General features: G+C 43.7%; 1 protein-coding gene across 12 annotated transcripts in view; it reads right to left on the bottom strand.

The window, feature by feature from the left end:
- LOC118930278 (TBC1 domain family member 14) overlaps positions 1-18,515 on the bottom strand; it is a 220,129-nt gene that overhangs the window by 59,166 nt on the left and 142,448 nt on the right. The window contains exon 1 of one of the 12 annotated variants that reach the window (XM_036921370.2): positions 10,836-11,032. The exons of 10 other annotated variants lie outside the window; for them this stretch is intronic. In XM_036921370.2, coding sequence (XP_036777265.1) covers positions 10,836-10,888 — 53 coding nt within the window. In that variant the 5' untranslated portion in view covers positions 10,889-11,032. Of the gene's footprint in view, positions 1-6,241; positions 6,367-10,835; positions 11,033-18,515 lie in introns of those variants that run through there. One more of the 12 variants, XM_057501987.1, reaches the window with a different exon arrangement.

Raw genomic sequence — 18,515 nt, 5'->3', positions numbered from 1 at the left:
GTACATCAGCCAGGCTACATCTACGAGAACTCAGCATCTCACAGAAAGGGTAAGATGCAAAGCCGTGACCTGGGGGGACCCAAGCACTCCCCCCACCCCAGCTCACCAGGGGGGAGGAAAAGAATCAGAGTGGAGAGAGAGTGGAAGCCCAGGACTGCTAAATAACCAGCCATAGTAATCTGCACCGGGAGCACAGACACACATCACATGGTGTACTGGATATTAGAGAAACAGAAAAGCAAAATCCAAGACTAAGACTGCGAACAGATTCCCACAGCCGGCTCCCCTCGGATGAAAGAAAAGCAGGCGCTTTCAAAGTCTTAAAGAGACAAGGGTTTAATGGGTGGACAAAATCGTCCTGGCAGACTCAGTCCAGCAGGCTGGGAACTTTAAGGAACTTCAGGTGCCCTAACCCCCTGGATGGCAATGCAGCTCCGAAGCCCTTCATAGCGATAAGCAGCCTGCCATTCATTCCCCCCACCACTGGCACTGCAAGCAAACTGCTGACCCACCACTGCTGTGGACCAGCTGGGGAGCAGCCCCACCCACAGCAACCACAAAGAGGCTTCTCCCTGTGCGCGTAACTGGCCCAGACCCAGAGGCTGCCCCCTGCATGCAGTTGACTGGCACAAAGAGAGGAGACAGGCACAGAGTCCAGGAGGCATGAAGGGGTTCTGTTCTGGCGGCAAATAGGCACAGCTGGAGCGACACCCGCCAGTGTCCTAGGCCATCCCAAGGGCCACCCCACCCACAGCAGCTCAGGGAATTAACCCAGAGGCTGCTCCCTGTGTATGGTTGACTGGCACAGGCAGTGGAGACGGGCAAGGCAAACAGCAAGCAGGAAGGGACTTTGTTCTCCCAGATGACACACATGCCACTCGCCGGCGACCACTCCCATCGCCATTAAAAGGCAGAAGAACCTTCTTTAGTCCAAAATCCCTCAAACACCAGAGAGAGGGCTTGGTGAGACTGAAATCACCAATCCTCCTGAAAAACAATTCAAAACAAAAGTCATAGGCATGCTGATGGAGCTACAGAGAAATATGCAAGAGCTAAGGGATGAATTCAGGAGGGAGAACAGAAATGAAACAAACAATGGAAGGATTTAAGAGCAGACTGGATAAGTAGAAGAGACCATTAATGGAATAGAAATCAGGGAACAAGAATACAGAGAAGCTGAGGCAGAGAGAGATAAAGGATCTCTAGGAATGAAAGAATATTAAGAGAACTGTGGGACCAATCCAAATGGAACAATATCCGCGTTATAGGGGTACCAGAAGAAGGAGAGAGAGAAAAAGGGATAGAGTGTCTTTGAAGAAATAATTGCTGACAACTTCCCCAAACTGGGGGAGGAAATAGTCTCTCAGACCATGGAAGTCCACAGATCTCCTAACACCAGGGACCCAAGAGGACAACACCAAGGCATATAATAATTAAAATGGCAAAGATCAAAGACAAGGACAAAGTATTAAAAAAAGCCAGAGAGAGAAAAAAGGTCACCTACAAAGGAAAACCCATTAGGCGATCATCAGACTTCTCAGCAGAAACCTTACAGGCCAGAAGGGAATAACATGATATATTCAATGCAATGAAACAGAAAGGCCTCGAACCAAGAGTACTGTGTCCAGCAAGATTATCATTTAAATTTGAAGGAGGGATTAAACAATTCCCAGATAAGCAAAAGTTGAGGGAATTTACCTCCCACAAAACCATCTCTACAGTGTATTTTAAAGGGTCTGCTCTAGATGGAAGTGCTCCTAAGGCTGAATAGATGTCACCAGAGAAAATAAAACCACAGCAAAGAAAGCAGACCAACCAAGTACTAACTAAATGCAAAATAAAATCAGTTATCAACAAAATCAGTCAAGGGAAACACAAAGAGTACACAATAAAACACCTAACATATAAAGAGTGGAGGAGGAAGAAAAAGAAGGGAGAGAAATAAAGACTTATCAGACTATGTTTATAGTAGTGTAATAAGTGAGAGTTAAGTTAGATGGTTAGACAGTAAAGAAGCTATCCTTGAACCTTTGGTAACCGTGAATCCAAAGCCTGCAATGGCAGTAAGTACATATCTATTGATAATCACCCTAACTGTAAACAGACTGAAGGCACCAATCAAAAGACACAGAGTAATAGAATGGATAAAAAAGCAAGACCCATCCATATGCTGCCTAAAAGTGACTCACTTCAAACCCAAAGACACACACAGACTAAAAGTGAAGGGATGGAAAAAGATACTTCATGCAGACAATAGGGAGAAAAAAGCAGGTGTTGCAGTACTTGTATCAGACAAAATAGACGTCAAAACAAAGAAAGCAACAAGACATAAAGGACATTACATAATGATAAAGGGGTCAGTCCAACAAGAGGATATAACCATTATAAATATATATGCACCCAATACAGGAGCACCACCATATGTGAAACAAATACTAACAGAATTAAAGGAGGAAAGAAAATGCAATGCATTTATTTTAGGAAACTTCAACACACCACTCACTCCAAAGGACAGATCAACCAGAAAGAAAATAAGGACACAGAGGCACTGAACAACACACTAGAACAGAGGGACTTAACAGACATTTATAGAACTCTACACCCAAAAGCAGCAGGGTATACATTCTTCCCAAGTGCACATGGAACATTTTCCAGAATAGATCACATACTAAGTCACAAAAAGAGCCTCAGTAAATTCAAAAAGATTGAAATTGTACCAACCAACTTCTCAGACCACAAAGGCATAAAACTAGAAATAAACTGTACAAAGAAAGCAAAGAGGCTCACAAACACATGGAGGCTTAACAACACGCTCCTAAATAATCAATGGATCAATGACCAAATCAAAATGGAGATCCAGCAATATATGGAAACAAATGACAACAACAACACTAAGCCCCAACTTCTGTGGGACGCAGCAAAAGCAGTCTTAAGAGGAAAGTATATAGCAATCCAGGTCTATTTAAAAAGGAAGAACAATCCCAAATGAATAGTCTAAAGTCACAATTATTTAAACTGGAAAAAGAAGAACAAACGAGGCCCAAAGTCAGCAGAAGGAGGGACATAATAAAGATCAGAGAAGAAATAAATAAAATTGAGATGAATAAAACAATAGAGAAAAATCAATGAGCCCAAGAGCTTGTTTTTTGAGAAAATAAACAAAATAGATAAACCCCTAGCCAGACTTATTAAGAGAAAAAGAATCTACACACATAAACAGAATCAGAAACGAGAAAGGAAAAACCACAACAGACACCACAGAAATACAAAGAATTATTAGAAAATACTATGAAAATCTATATGCTAACAAACTGAATAACCTAGAAGAAATGGACAACTTTCTAGAAAAATACAACCTTCCAAGACTGACCAAGGAAGAAACAGAAAATCTAAACAGACCAATTACCAGCAATGAAATTGAATCAGTAATCAAAAAACTACCCAAGAACAAAACCCCCAGACCAGATGGAATCAACGCTAAATTTTATTAGACATTTAGAGAAGACATAATACCCATTCTCCTTAAAGTTTTCCAAAAAATAGAGGAGGAGGGAATACTGCCAAACTCATTCTATGAAGCCAGCATCACTCTAATACCAAAACCAGGCAAAGACACCACAAAAAAAGAAAACTACAGACCAATATCCCTGATGAACATAGATGCAAAAATGCTCCACAGAGTATTAGCAAACCGAATTCAAAAATACATCAAGAGGATCATACACCACGATCAAGAGGGATTCATCTTGGGGATGCAAGGATGGTACAACATTCAAAAATCCATGAACATCATCCACCACATCAACAAAAAGAAGGACAAAAACCATATGATCATCTCTATAGATGCTGAAAAAGCATTCGACAAAATTCAACATCCATTCATGATAAAAACTCTCAACAAAATGGGTAGAGAGGGCAAGTACCTCAACAGAATAAAGGCCATATATGACAAACCCACAGACAACATCATACTTAACAGAGAGAAGCTGAAAGCTTTTCACCTAAGATCGGGAACAAGACAAGGATGCCCACTCTCTCCGTTTTTATTCAACATAGTACTGGAGGTCCTAGCCACAGGAATCAGACTACACAAAGAATTAAAAGGCATCCAGACTGGTAAGGAAGAAGTGAAACTGTCACTGTTTGCAGATGATGTGATATTGTACATTAAAAACCCAAAAGAATCTCCAAAATGACTAGAACTAATATTTGAACTCAGCAAAGTTGCAGGATACAAAATTAATACACAGAAATCTGTTGCATTCCTATACACTAATGATGAACTAGCAGAAAGAGAAATCAGGAAAACAATTCCATTCACAATTGCATCAAAAAGAATAAAATACCTAGGAATAAACCTAACCAAGGAAGTGAAAGACCTATACCCTAAAAACTACAAGACACTCTTAAGAGAAATTAAAGAGAACACTAGTAAATGGAAATTCATCCCACACTCTTGGGTAGGAATAATTAATATCATCAAAATGGCCATCCTGCCTAAAGCAATATACAGATTCAATGCAATCCTTATCAAAATACCAAGAACATTCTTCAACGAACTGGAACAAATACTTCTAAAATTCATATGGAACCACAAAAGACCCTGAACAGCCAAAGCAATCCTGAGAAGCAAAGAATAAAGCAGGGGGGATCTCGCTTCCCAACTTCAAGCTCTACTATAAAGCCACAGCAATCAAGACAATTTGGTACCAGCACAAGAACAGACCCATACACCAGTGGAGCAGAATAGAGAGTCCAGATACTAACCCAAGCATATATGGTCAATTAATATATGATAAAGGAGCTGTGAATATACAATGGGGAAATGACAGCTTCTTCAACAGCTGGTGTTGGCAAAACTGGACAGCTACATGTAAGAGAATGAAACTGGATTACTCCCTAACTCCATACACAAAGGTGAACTCGAAATGGATCAAAGACCTGAATGTAAGTCATGAAACCATAAAACTCTTAGAAGAAAACATGGGCAAAACTCTCTTGAATATAAACATGAACAACTTCTTCATGAACACATCTCCCCAGGCAAGGAAAACAAAAGCAAAAATGAACAATTGGGACGATATCAAACTAAAAAGCTTCTGTTCAGCAAAGGACACCATCAGTAGGACAAAAAGACATCCTACAGTATGGGAGAATATATTCATAAATGACATATCCAATAAGGGGTTGACATCCAAATTATATAAAGAGCTCACACACCTCAACAAAAAGCAAATAATCCAATTAAAAAATGGGCAGAGGATCTGAACAGACACTTCTCCAAAGAAGAAATTCAGATGGCCAACAGGCACATGAAAAGATGCTCCATATTGCTAAACATCAGAGAAATGCAAATTAAAACCATAATAAGATATCACCTCACACCAGTCAAGATGGCCACCATCCAAAAGACAAACAACAAATGTTGGCGAGGATGTGGAGAAAGGGGAACCCTCCTACACTGTTGGTGGGAATGTAAATTAGTTCCACTATTGTGGAAAGCAGTATGAAGGTTTCAAAAAAAGTCAAAATAGAAATACCATTTGACCCAGGAATTCTACTCCTAGGAATTTACCCTAAGAATGCAGGAGAAATCAGGAAAACAACTCTATTCACAACTGCACCATAAACATATGTATCCCTATGTTTATCGCAGCAATATTTACAATAGCCAAGAAATGGAAGCAACCTAAGTGTCCATCAGTAGATGAATGGATAAAGAAGAGGTGGTACATATACACAATGGAATATTATTCAGCTATAAGAAGAAAACAATTCCTACCATTTGCAACAACATGGATGGAGCTAGAGGGTACTATGCTCAGTGAAATAAGCCAGGCAGAGAAAGACAAGTATCGAATGATTTCACTCATCTGTGGAGTATAAGAACAAAGCAAAAACTGAAGGAGCAAACCAGCAGCAGACTCACAGAACCCAAGAATGGACTAACAGTTACCAAAGGGAAAGGGACTGGAGAGGATGGGTGGGAAGGGAGGGATAAGGGGAAAATGGGGCATTACGATTAGTAGACATAATGTCGGGGGGGGTGGCACAGGGAAGGCAGTACAACACAGAGAAGAGAAGTAGTGACTCTACAGCATCTTACTATGCTGATGGACAGGTACTGTTCTGGGGTATGTGGGGGGGACTTGATGATGGGGGGAGTCTAGTAACCATAATGTTGCTCATCTAACTGTATATTAATGATACCAAAATTAAAAAAAAAAAAAGATGCACTTACCCCACTGCCATTATTATGGGCCTCAGCTGTTGACCTTGGTCTCTGAAGAGCAGGGCAGCACACACACCGAGACAGGTGCTCTTACTGCGCCTGAAGGGAGTCCAGCCCCGAGGCATTAACAAGCACCCAGTTTGGTGGCTGGACAGTCCCCCTCCACCCTACAGGGCACAACCACAGTTTTACCAGAGATCTGTCCCCCCACCCAAGAAAACCCACCTGACACCTCTCCCCCTCCCAACCCTCATACCACAGCTAGGACTGGGCCCCTTCTTCCCTGAGGTCCACTCAGGGGGCACAAGGGGAGGCACCTGTGGACTTTTTGAAAGGAGATGACACCCACTTCTCCTAAGAGAACAGCTACACGTTAAAAGCCTCCCTGGGCCTTGCCCTGGAAGCATCCTCTGCAGGCAGCAGCCAGAGTGGAGATGTTCCCTCAATAAGCCTCCAAGCCTCACTCAGTCTGTGGATTCCAGGAGTTGGCTCGGCCCCAGCCCTGCTCTCCAACCCTCCTCCCCGCGTCTTCAGGGACCCCAGACACCCCCATATGCCCTGCGTGTGTGTGCCTGTGGAGAAAGTGGAGGTTTCTATGGGCAGGATTCTCACTTGACTCCAGCCGGCTGGCTCACTACACACGTGTGGGCAATACCTTGTTACTGACTCTGTATAAAGAGCTCCTCCGCCCAGTGCTCTGGGCTGCTGCACGGCTGCAGGAGAGCAGAGGCTGGAGTAGTGGCAGCACCAAGGACAGGGACTGAGACGGCTGCAGGGGCAGAGAGGCCCAGAGGCAGAGACCGGCTTGCTGCAGCAGACTCGCTCTGAGTGGACGGATTCTAGAGATTGACCTGCCACCGTGGGAATAAAGTTGGATATAAACCCTTTCACCCCAAGAACATTCCATTGTCATTTTTCAGTCTCCTTGAATCCATAGTGAACTTGTCCGGGGCTAAAACACACTGGCAAGACAGTACCTCACCCTTTCCTCAACTGCCCCTCAGACACAGGCCTGTGATCCATCAGCCCCAGGCACCTGTAGAACTACACCACATCTCTGCGAGGCGATAGCAGTCTCTCACACACCAGTCAGGGCCCCCTAGGAAAGCTCGGACACAACACACCAGCTCTGTCCCCAGGTCCCTTCAATGGCTTCTAGCCCTCTGCCCTCAAAGTGCTCTGGGAAGGAGATGGGAGGGCCTGCCTCACAGAGGCGCGGTGAGGACTGACTGGGGTGTGGCCCTTGCATGCACACTGAAAGAGCAGCGGCTGTCGCCATCAATCACCATGCGGGCGTTCCTCCACTAGGGGAGGGAGGGCACTGGCCTCAAGCTCCATTCCCTTCAGCTGAGCCAGTGCTCTGCTCCCTAAGGGCAACAGAGCCATGGGAGGGGAGAGGCGGGCTTTACAAGGAGAACCCCGCAGGCTCTGGCCCCACCAGAGGTCTGTTGATAAAGCCTGTCCAGGTTCACTTTTACAATATGCCTAAGTGGCTCTGGGGAATACACTTTGGAGTTGTCAATCCCAACTACAAAAGAAAAGACTAACCCTAACAGACTGAGGCAAAAGAGCCTCGGGCAGAAAAAGAAGTCAGGGTTTACAAGGCATTTATCCCATGGCTTGCAAAATGATTATTTTCGTCTCAGCAGGCTGCAGGGGCAGAGAGGCCCAGAGGCAGAGACCGGCTTGCTGCAGCAGACTCGCTCTGAGTGGACAGGATTCTAGTGCTTGACCTGCCACTGTGGGAATAAAGTTGGATATAAACCCTTTCACCCCAAGAAGTAACAACTTAGAGAAGTTATGGGACACCAATGACAAAGTAATGTTAAAATAGTGGCATGTTCTTTCTGCCTGGCAGCTGTCCTGAGAAGCCAGAAGCGCACAGGTACCCCAGGGAGGGCTGCGCCTCAAGTACGTAACTGCATCGGCATTGGGAGCACGACCAGCCACTGCACAGTCCAGCGGGACAAAACAGGCCCTCGGGATCCCACTCCGTACCAACAACCGTCCTCACCACCAATGAGTCTGCACGGACTATGACTGGAGCTGTCCTCTCAACCGCCTCCACACCATCAGTTAGTAGGATCTTTACTTTCATAGGCCTGTCCAGTACCCCCCCCACAGGCGGGATGTATAGAGAAGACTGTCATCGAAAAGAGGCCAAGCAGGGCTGGGAGGAGAGCCGTGCCTGTCCCTCAGGTCACTCGGCCCACGTGGTTTCCTCGGCCGCTGTGCTGAGCAAGAGCCTGCCTGCACACACTGCACCAGTAGAAATGACACACCACAGCCAGTGTTTTCCCTCTAAAGAGTGTTTCCCAGTTTGAAATATTTGTTGACATTTTCTAAATATCAAGAAATCACAGGAAAACCAGGATTTCTGGCATCTCCTAAAGTACTGGGGGTTCTGGCCACAGAGGGCCTGTGCTCCTGCATGACAATCAGCCAGAGCAGAGCAGTGCCTCCGGCTGAGCCATGCTGCATGCGGTCCCACCACCTGCATCCCACCTCATTATACCTGCTATTTCAGCATTCTGATCACTTGTTTGCAGGGGCAATTCCAGGTCTTGAGTTGGGGGAGGGGGGTGGCTGCAGCTTATATAATTTGGGAGATACTCTTTAAGAAAAAAATTGTTTAATCGTGAACACAAAATTAGGTACAAGTGGGGGTTTCTGATGGTTAACATCACTAACATCACAATTCCAACTCTGTTTCTTTGGCTTTTGAAAACTGGGACACACTTAGAGATGAAACTCCAGCAAGGACTTACATCCAAAGTTCCATCTCTCCATCTTTCAGACAAGAAATCATGTACACAAAGGCCTGACCCCTTCTTCTTAGGTGTTGTGGGGCTGGGTCACTACTTTTGCCCCTGCCCCTCACTAATTTAACCTTGGGACATCAAAGTCAAAAGAAGGTAATTCCAGGGCCAGTCTAAAATGCTCACTGACAACAAAAGGTCATGAGGTGCTGGATCTGTCCCTGCCCTACTGAATTCCAAAGCACTTGAAGTGTGTGCTGAGAGCAGCATGGGCCCTACAGCATGTACTCCAAATATTCCTAGACAGTATCAACTTGTCATTCTGTCTCCGTCATCAGAACACACAGCCCATGAGGGTGAGCGCTGTCCCCTCCGTTTACTGTGCCACCTCTGCCATCCAGGAGAGCATTGCCACACAGAAGAACCCTCAAAGTTACTGAATGCACGCTTTAGTGGGGAATCATTCCTGCCCATTTAAAATAGAGAAAGCTACAATTCAGAGAGGCTGGCCAAGTCCTGCCCAGAGATATACAGCTAAGCAACACAGAAAGGAGACTCAGACCTAAGTATCTGAGGCTGCTACCTGGCAAATCTGGAGTTGACACTGTCCCAGAAGACAAAGGGCAGCTGGAAGGGAAGGTTGCGATCCTCCCTGACCTGGAAGAGCAGGTTCCACAAGCCACAGACACTCATCAGGGATTTCTCAAAGCGTCAGTCTTGAGAAATAAAGCCCCAAAACCCTCCTCCTTCAAGACACTGCACACTTGAACTCCTGTTTGTGATTAGGTAATTCCTTGGGGCTTCTTGCTCTTTCCCTCCTTTGTCTCACTAACAGAAACCGTTGGGCCTTCTGATTCCAAAGCAATCAGAAATAGGCTGAAACAGCCCAGTTCCCATAAGAACAGACGGGCAGGTATCTTCTCCACTTTCTGAGCCATAGTTATCTTTCAGAGATCACCTGTCAGGCGCCTCCTCTTTCACCAGGCACTTTACATGTATCTCATGTGTGAAACAACCCTACAAGAAAGGTATTATATTCACCATTGCTCAGACAGAAAACTGAGGCTCAGTAAGGTTAAGAAATTCGCTCCTAATAAAATAGGTGATGGATAATCCCTGGGGAAAGAAAAATAAATTTGCTCCTGAAGGGACACCTAAATCCTGGTACTCATCTGGGGTAGAGAAGGCAAAATCTTGAATGATTGATTCCTCTAAGGCACCCTTCACAGGAATTTTTCCAGACCCCCCCCACTCCTCAAAAACTGGCACTCCATTGCCACATATATGTACACTGGACCTCTGACTCTGCTCTGAAAATGCCAGGGAAAAAGGCTTCAACTGTCACAGAAATACAAAATAAACCTCCTCTGTGGTAAAGTTCTACCTACCCCACAGGAAATACGAAGAAAGGAAGACACTGAGGTGCTCTTACTGTGATCGATCATTGCTCCAAAAATTCCCGGTTCCACACACCAGTTAAAAGTACCTAAGAGCTAGAAATACTTAGTCTCTCCTCCTTCAGAAAATGTTATCTAAGTAGCATCTAATGCTAAAAAGCTGATCCCTAAAAACAGAGACAGCGGTCAAGCTGGAAGGAGCGTGGTGAGCATCAGCCAGCACAGGTCTGAGAACACAGGCCCTGCAAGCGTCTGGCGCAGAGCGCCCCTGCTGGATACGCAGGATCACACTCACTTCAAATGCAAGAATGGCCACGGAACACCTCTGCCCAAGGTGCGGTGGCATGAGAGGCGAAATCATATTAAAGCCTACAAACGTGGTAAAGCCCTCGCTCCAGTTAAGTCTCCCATTACAAAAGCAAGGCAGGCAGGACAGCAATGACAAACCTGTCCACTAACAGGAGCGCAGGAGAGGTGGCCATGGCATCTACTGTAACCATGCAGCTCTGGAAGGCCAGCCGCTGCAGCACTGGCTCTCCCGGCGAGACGTTCCTGGCAAGCCAGAGCTACGGTCCCAGGGAGGCACCATGGGCGCCCTTCCGAGTCCTGCTCCACGCAGTCTGGAAGGTTAAGGCACGCAGGACGGGGCAGATCAGCTGGAAAGGCAGGTGGCAGGGGTGGGCGGGGCTCTGACTCTCGGCTAGTCACAGGGAGGGAGGGGTCGAGCAGGCAGGGACAAGGCCTCGTGACCGGTTCTCCCGGCCCCGCACAGCTGCACTCTCGAATCTGCAGAGACTCGGAGCCACGCCATGCGGGAAGAGGCTATACTAGCCACAAAACCCACAGCCACCTATGGCCAGGAGGGAAGGTGAGATCCCACTTGAAACAACCCTGGGCATCTCCTGTGTGCCAGACGCTGTGCTTTGTAAAAAAGCGAACAGGTGTTTAGGTGAGTCACAAGCACAGTCACATAAATCCCTGTCCATGTATCTACATTAGAACCTTCACTGGAGGATTCTCCCATCTTTCGGAGTTCACATACCATTAAACATTTTTAAAGGACAAGATCTAACTAACAACTTCAACAGAACTTGTCTATTCAAACCCACAAGCAGTTACTACAGGTTACTAGCCCTTGGGGCAGGCATCATTCAATCATGTGTCAACAATTAGCCGGTGGTCCTCCACATAAGTGGCCAGGATCGTTTTCTTAATAATCAGCTTCATCATCCCTTTGAAAAAGAAAACAATCTGTCTGTGTGTTTGTGTGTTTGTAGCTGCACGAAAAGAGCCTAACTGGAAACAGTCAGTAGATGGCCATCTCTGGTAAGAGGAGGTGGTAAGGAGCAAAGGGAATTTTATGTTCAGAAATTTCTATATTAAAAAAATTCTAACAAGCATGTATTACTTTTGCAATTAAAAAAAAGTAAGAGAATCAAATATGGGCAACAACATGACACAGGAGTGATACTGAGCTAGTTTTTGCCAGGCCCGGGGGCAGGGGAACAAAATCCCTGCCAGTGCAACTGACATGGGGTGGGTGGCTGACCAATAGAGATACTCTAAGGCCACAGGCCCCAAGCTGGGTGTCAGACTAGAGGCAGCATCACCAGGGCACTGGCGAGAAACACAAATTCGTGAGCCCCACCCAGACCTCCTGAGGCAGAAACTCTGGCGTGTGGCCCGGCAATCTGTTTTAATGAGTCCTCCAGGTGGTTCTGAAGCTCACTCAAGTTCGAGAAGCAGTGTTCTGACTACGGTTATACACTTACAATTCCTGTTACCCTGCCTGAGACTTATCATCTCACCACTGCCCAAGGCATCACGTCCACAGTTCTGGGTCTGGCCTCGCCTCGAGCCCGCTCTCAGGACACCTGTGTCCTCCCGCACCACAGAGCCTACAGCTTCGTGTTCCTACATCCTTCCAGGTTCCCCCTCAACCTGCAATAGTTATGTTTTATATACTACACCTCAGCAAGCAAATTTCTAAAAATATCTTTAATTAAAAAACAAAGAAAACTCAGGTCCAGAGGGTGAATTCTTCCAAAAATTTAAGAAAGAAATACACACACTCTAGCAGCAAATCTTTTACTCCCTCCCTTACCCCTAACCCCTGGAGGAAATTTACTCAGTCATCCAATAAATACATTTATAGGCATTATTAACCAAGAAAAAAAGTGTTGACTAGGACTTTCTCATGCCCCTCTGAGGATCATTTGACAGGGGTGGGTTGGGTGCATGTGTGTGTGTACATACACATTTTTTAAATTTCCCCTGTGAAGCCTTTTTATTATTTTTACCTCATATACAATAAAACTGACTTTTTCAGTATATAGTTCTATGAGTTTTAACATATTGGTAGGTTCATTTAGCCACCAGGTAAAAATCTTATAGAAACTCTTAAGAAAACAAAGCAGAACACTCTTCAACACATTTTATAAGGCCAGCATAATCTACATACCAAAAACTGATAAGGACATTATAAAAAGGAAAGTTACAGGCCACACTCCTATGAATATAAACAGAAAAATCATAAACAGAATATTAGCAAATCAAATCCAGTGACAGATATAAAAGACATACCACAAATAAACTGGGATTATTCTAAGAATACAATATTAGCTTATTAAACATTAGAAAAATATGTTATTTACCGCATAACAAAGGAGAAAGCACACAGAGCCATCAATACATGCAGAATAGTATTTGATAAATGCAACATATTCATTATTTTTTAAAATCATAAACCTAGGAATTAAAGGGAACTTCCTTAATCTGATAAAAGGTATTTAATAAAAAGTAAGGTATCTGATAAAAGGTACCCTAGAGCAAACATCACAGTTAATGGGGAGATGGGGAAAGTTTTCCCAGAGACCAGGACCCAGACAAGGATCTCTGCCAGCACCACTTCAACAAGGTATGAATATCCCTAGTCATGCAGTAAGGCAAGAAAAATAAATGAAAGATAAAAGGATTGGAAAGAAAGAAAACATCCACAGACAGCATGATGTTCAACACAGAAAAATTCAAAAGAATCCACAGATAACCTGGTTTTAATCCACAAGTAATTGAATTTAGCCAACTCACTGGTTTCAAGATCTAACATAAAAATTAACTGCATTTCCAACAAACATTTATGAAATGCCATTTGTAAAATCATTCAAAAAATAACAAGTATCTTCAAAGTGAATTTAATGAAAGAAACACAAGACCTTTAGATTTTAAAAACTATAAAATATTATGGAAAATTAAAGAAGAATCTAAACAAATGCAAGGACTTATCCTATTCAGAGATCAGAAGTCTTCATGTAGTAAAAAATGATAAATAGATTCAATGTCATCCCCAACAAAAACCACAGGTTCTTTTTGTTGTAATTGCCAAACTGATTTTAAAATTTATATGGAAATGAAAAGATCCTAGAATAGCGAAAACAATCTTGAAGAAGAACGAGGTAGATGGGCTTACTCTACCAGGTATCAAGACCTGTTACATAACTTAGTAATTAAAAGAATGTAAACAAAATCAGTGATATCAGTAAAGCAACAAACAGATGATGAAACATATGGTCACCTGATTTATTTCAAAGGTTCAGTGAAAAAGATGATCTTTATAACAATAAACGTTAACTGCTTTACCTCACATCATACAGAAAATTAATTCCAATGGATTGTGGATCTAGTTGGTAATGGCAAAACAAAAGCTTCTAGAAGATAACAGAGTTTCTTAAATAGGACACAAAAGGTGCTAAGAATACAAAGAAAAGATTCTATAAACTAAACATTACAATTAAGAAGTTCGGTTCATTACGAAAATAAAACAAAAAAACTTTAAAAGGATGAAAAGGTTAAGACAGTGTAGAAGGTATGTGCAATATGAATCTCTATCTCACAAAGGACTCTTATCCTGAATAAAGTCTGCCTACAAATCAGTAAGATGACCCCAGATAGACACTTCAGAAAGAAGCCTCCAAACAGTCAAAAAAACACGATAAGGTATATTTTATCACTAGTGATTAGGGAAATAAATTAAAATCAAATATCCTACCCTATCACTAGAATGGCAAAAAGAAAACAAAAAACTGCCAATACCCAATGGTGGAGAGGATTTATAGCACCCAGCACCCCTACACAATTGCTAGCAGAAGTACAAACTGGTATGGCCACCTTGGACAAGCACTTGGCAGCGTCCACAGAAGTTGACCTGGTGATTCCACCCTGGGCGTCTGTGCAGCAAAACGTGTCCGAGAACGTGACGACAAGATGCTCCCTACCAACCAGTCAAAAACTGAGCAAGGCAAGTGAGCATCCACAGAACATGAGGTGCTACATCTGCACAACTGAGAACTACACAGAATGAAAGAAAATGAATGCTGCTGCCATACGGGAACAACCTGGCCGAAGCTCAACATGGAGCAAAGAAAGCCAGATGCAAAGGTGTGTGCTATATGACAACATTTACCTGAAGTTCAAGGAAAAGGAACACTCATCTCTGGTGAAAGAAGTTAAAACAGTGGCTGCCCTTACAGGACACGACAGAGCCTTCAGGGGACCAGGTAACCCCCTGTCCAGGGTACGGCCGTGAGTGCCCCCCCTGTGCACGTCACTATACCCTCCACTTCAGTAACCAGCTCAGCGCACACCCCTCTCCTCTGGAGCCTCTGTGGAACAGCCTCTCCCCTGGGCGCCCAGAGCACCTTCAGGCTACCTCTGATGAAAAGCTGGGACTCTCAGTTGTTTACACATCACCCCCACCACACTGGAAAGGGTGGTGGTGTCCTATGGGCCTTTGTGTCCCAAGGCCGGGCACTACTAACAGGTAACTCATTAACTAACCCGAAGTGCACTCTGGCCTGTACGCCTCTCACTGGTAAGTCATGAGTCCATGTTCTCCCATGTCACAAACTCCTTGTGTCACCTCCTCCTTGAAATCTCCTTCAAACACTCACCAACATTTAAATACAGGAAGGAAAAATTAAATAAGGATGCAATCTCTGACAGCAGCTCAGGTTTTACAAGGAGAGAGAGAGAAGACAGGACAAAGATGCCTCTGTAACTTAGTACATGATGTTACCTTCCTAAAGAAAAAAATACAGATTTATTCTTCATCTCCAGCTGAATACTAAGGAAAAAAAGGAAAGAAAAGTTGCTACTTAATAAGAGTCTGTAGGAGCACAAATCATGAGTGGTCTGGGGATCACCAGGGCAGGTAAGAGAAGGAACAAAATGGCTGCAGTCTTTCCATTTCAGGAAACTCAGGGAGCAGGATCTGACCTGAGGCAGAAACAGTACACATGGAATTCAATGTCAGGCAGGTCTGGGCTCAAATCCCAGCTCACAGCAAGCTGCCTGACTTTGGGTAAGAAATGAACCTGTTTCCTCATCTGTTCAACAGAGGTGCCACCACTCAGTTGCCATGTCTGTGACGGTCAAGTGTACTGATTGTAACACTATGGACAGTTTATTCATTATGTAGGGCCATGCGTCTCATCCCACTTAATCCTAACCCTATTCATACCTGTTACCTTTTTCATTCAACAAATATGTATCAACACCACCATGCCCAGACACTGTGGTAAGAACGGGGAATATAACCACTGATGACCAGAGACACAGGTCCCCATCCTCAAGACGCCACCATCTTAAAGATGAGGAAATTCAGGGATAGAACGTTGCCCCTCTGCAGTGACCAAAGGGCATGGGTTTTTACTTAAATCCATACTTTCTACTGGTAGTTCTCAATCCTGGCTGCATGCTAGAATCACCTAAAAGATTTTTCAAAAATTCTAATGCACAAATGAAAGAGGACACTAATAAATGGAAATTCATCCCACACTCTTGGGTAGGAAAAATTAATATTGTCAAAATGGCCATCCTGTCTAAAGCAATCTACAGATTCAATGCAATCCCTATCAAAGTACCAACAGCATTCTTCAACAAACTGGAACAAAAAGTTCTAAAATTCATATGGAACCACAAAAGACCCCGAACAGCCAAAGCAATCCTGAGAAGGAAGAATAAAGCAGGGGGAATCTCGCTTCCCAACTTCAAGCTCTACTACAAAGCCACAGCAATCAAGACAATTTGGTACCAGCACAAGAACAGACCCATACACCAGTGGAGCAGAATAGAGAGTCCAGATATTAACCCAAGCATATATGGTCAATTAATATATGATAAAGGAGCCATGGACATACAATGGGGAAATGACAGCCTCTTCAACAGCTGGTGTTGGCAAAACTGGACAGCTACATGTAAGAGAATGAAACTGGATTACTCCCTAACTCCATACACAAAGGTGAACTCGAAATGGATCAAAGACCTGAATGTAAGTCATGAAACCATAAAACTCTTAGAAGAAAACATGGGCAAAACTCTCTTGAATATAAACATGAACAACTTCTTCATGAACACATCTCCCTGGGCAAGGGAAACAAAAGCAGAAATGAACAAGTGGGACTATATCAAGCTGAAAAGCTTCTATACAGCAAAGGACACCATCAGTAGAACAAAAAGACATCCTACAGTATGGGAGAATATATTCATAAATGACATATCCAATAAGGGGTTGACATCCAAATTATATAAAGAGCTCACACACCTCAATAAACAAGAAGCAAATAATCCAATTAAAAAATGGGCAGAGGATCTGAATAGACACTTCTCCAAAGAATAAATTCAGATGGCCAACAGGCACATGAAAAGATGCTCCACATCGCTAATCATTAGAGAAATGCAAATTAAAACCACAGTAAGATATCACTTCACACCAGCTAGGATGGCCACCATCCAAAAGACAAATAACAAATGTTGGCTAGGATGTGGAGAAAGGGGAACCCTCCTACACTGCCGGTGGGAATGTAAATTAGTTCAACCATCGTGGAAAGCAGTATGGAGGTTGCTCAAAAAACTAAAAATAGAAATACCATTTGACCCAGGAATTCCACTCCTAGGAATTTACCCTAAGAATGCAGCAGCCCAGTTTGAAAAAGACAGATGCACCCCTATGTTTATCGCAGCACTATTTACAATAGCCAAGAAATGGAAGCAACCTAAGTGTCCATCAGTAGATGAATGGATAAAGAAGATGTGGTACATATACACAATGGAATATCATTCAGCCATAACAAGAAAACAAATCCTACCTTTTGCAACAACATGGATGGAGCTAGAGGGTATGATGCTCAGTGAAATAAGCCAGGTGGAGAAAGAAGGTATCAAATAATTTCACTCATCTGTGGATCATAAGAACAAAGCAAAAACTGAAGGAACAAACCAGCAGCAGACTCACAGAACCCCAAAATGGACTAACAGTTACCAAAGGGAAAGGGACTGGGGAGGATGGGTGGGAGGGGAGGGAGAAGGAGAATAATGGGCATTACGATTCACACACATAATGTTATGGGGGGCACTGGGAGGGCTGTATAACACAGAGAAGACAAGCAGTGATTCTATGGCATCTTACGATGCTGATGGACAGTGACTGTAATGGGGTATGTGGTGGGCACCTGATAATGGGGGGAATCTAGTAACCACAATGCTGCTCATGTAATTGTATATTAATGATAACAAAATTAAAAAAAATTTTTTTAAGCCACCTAAAAAAAAAATTTTCCTCAAAAAACCAAACATTAAAAAAAAAAAATCCTAATGCCAAAACAAATTAAAACTGATCTCTGAGGGTGGGGCCTGGACATCAATGTCGTTTTGCTTCCAGGACAAGTCTATTGTGCAGCTAGGGCTAAGAATTTTGCTCAACTAATAAATGTTTTCCTTCCCATGCTATCTCATTTCTTTAACTGACGTTTTTATCTACATGAATTTAAGATTAAATCCTTTCCAGCAGTTTCCATGAACAGTGAATTACTTTCTCTTACATTTTGCTTTAAACTACTCCAGCAGCTCTACTCACTAAGCAAAACCAAACTGTGAACCCATGCCCTACACTGTAAACTTTTCTAGTATCTTCCCGTCTCTCTGTCTCCACTGAACCCAGCCAGCATGCAGATTCCAAACCAGGTGGCTCTGAGAGCCAGCCTGAGTGTGGCCTGTCCCTCCACTGCAGCAGACCTAGCCACGCCCCTGGACTCCAATCACCTTCTCTCAGCAAGAAAATGCCCAGCCCAGAGG

Source organism: Manis pentadactyla, chromosome 5, assembly GCF_030020395.1.
Source record: "Manis pentadactyla isolate mManPen7 chromosome 5, mManPen7.hap1, whole genome shotgun sequence".
NCBI classification, from domain to species: Eukaryota; Metazoa; Chordata; class Mammalia; order Pholidota; family Manidae; genus Manis; species Manis pentadactyla.
The sequence above is the reverse complement of the archived record's forward strand: the minus strand, read 5'-3'. Positions and strand labels throughout refer to the sequence as shown.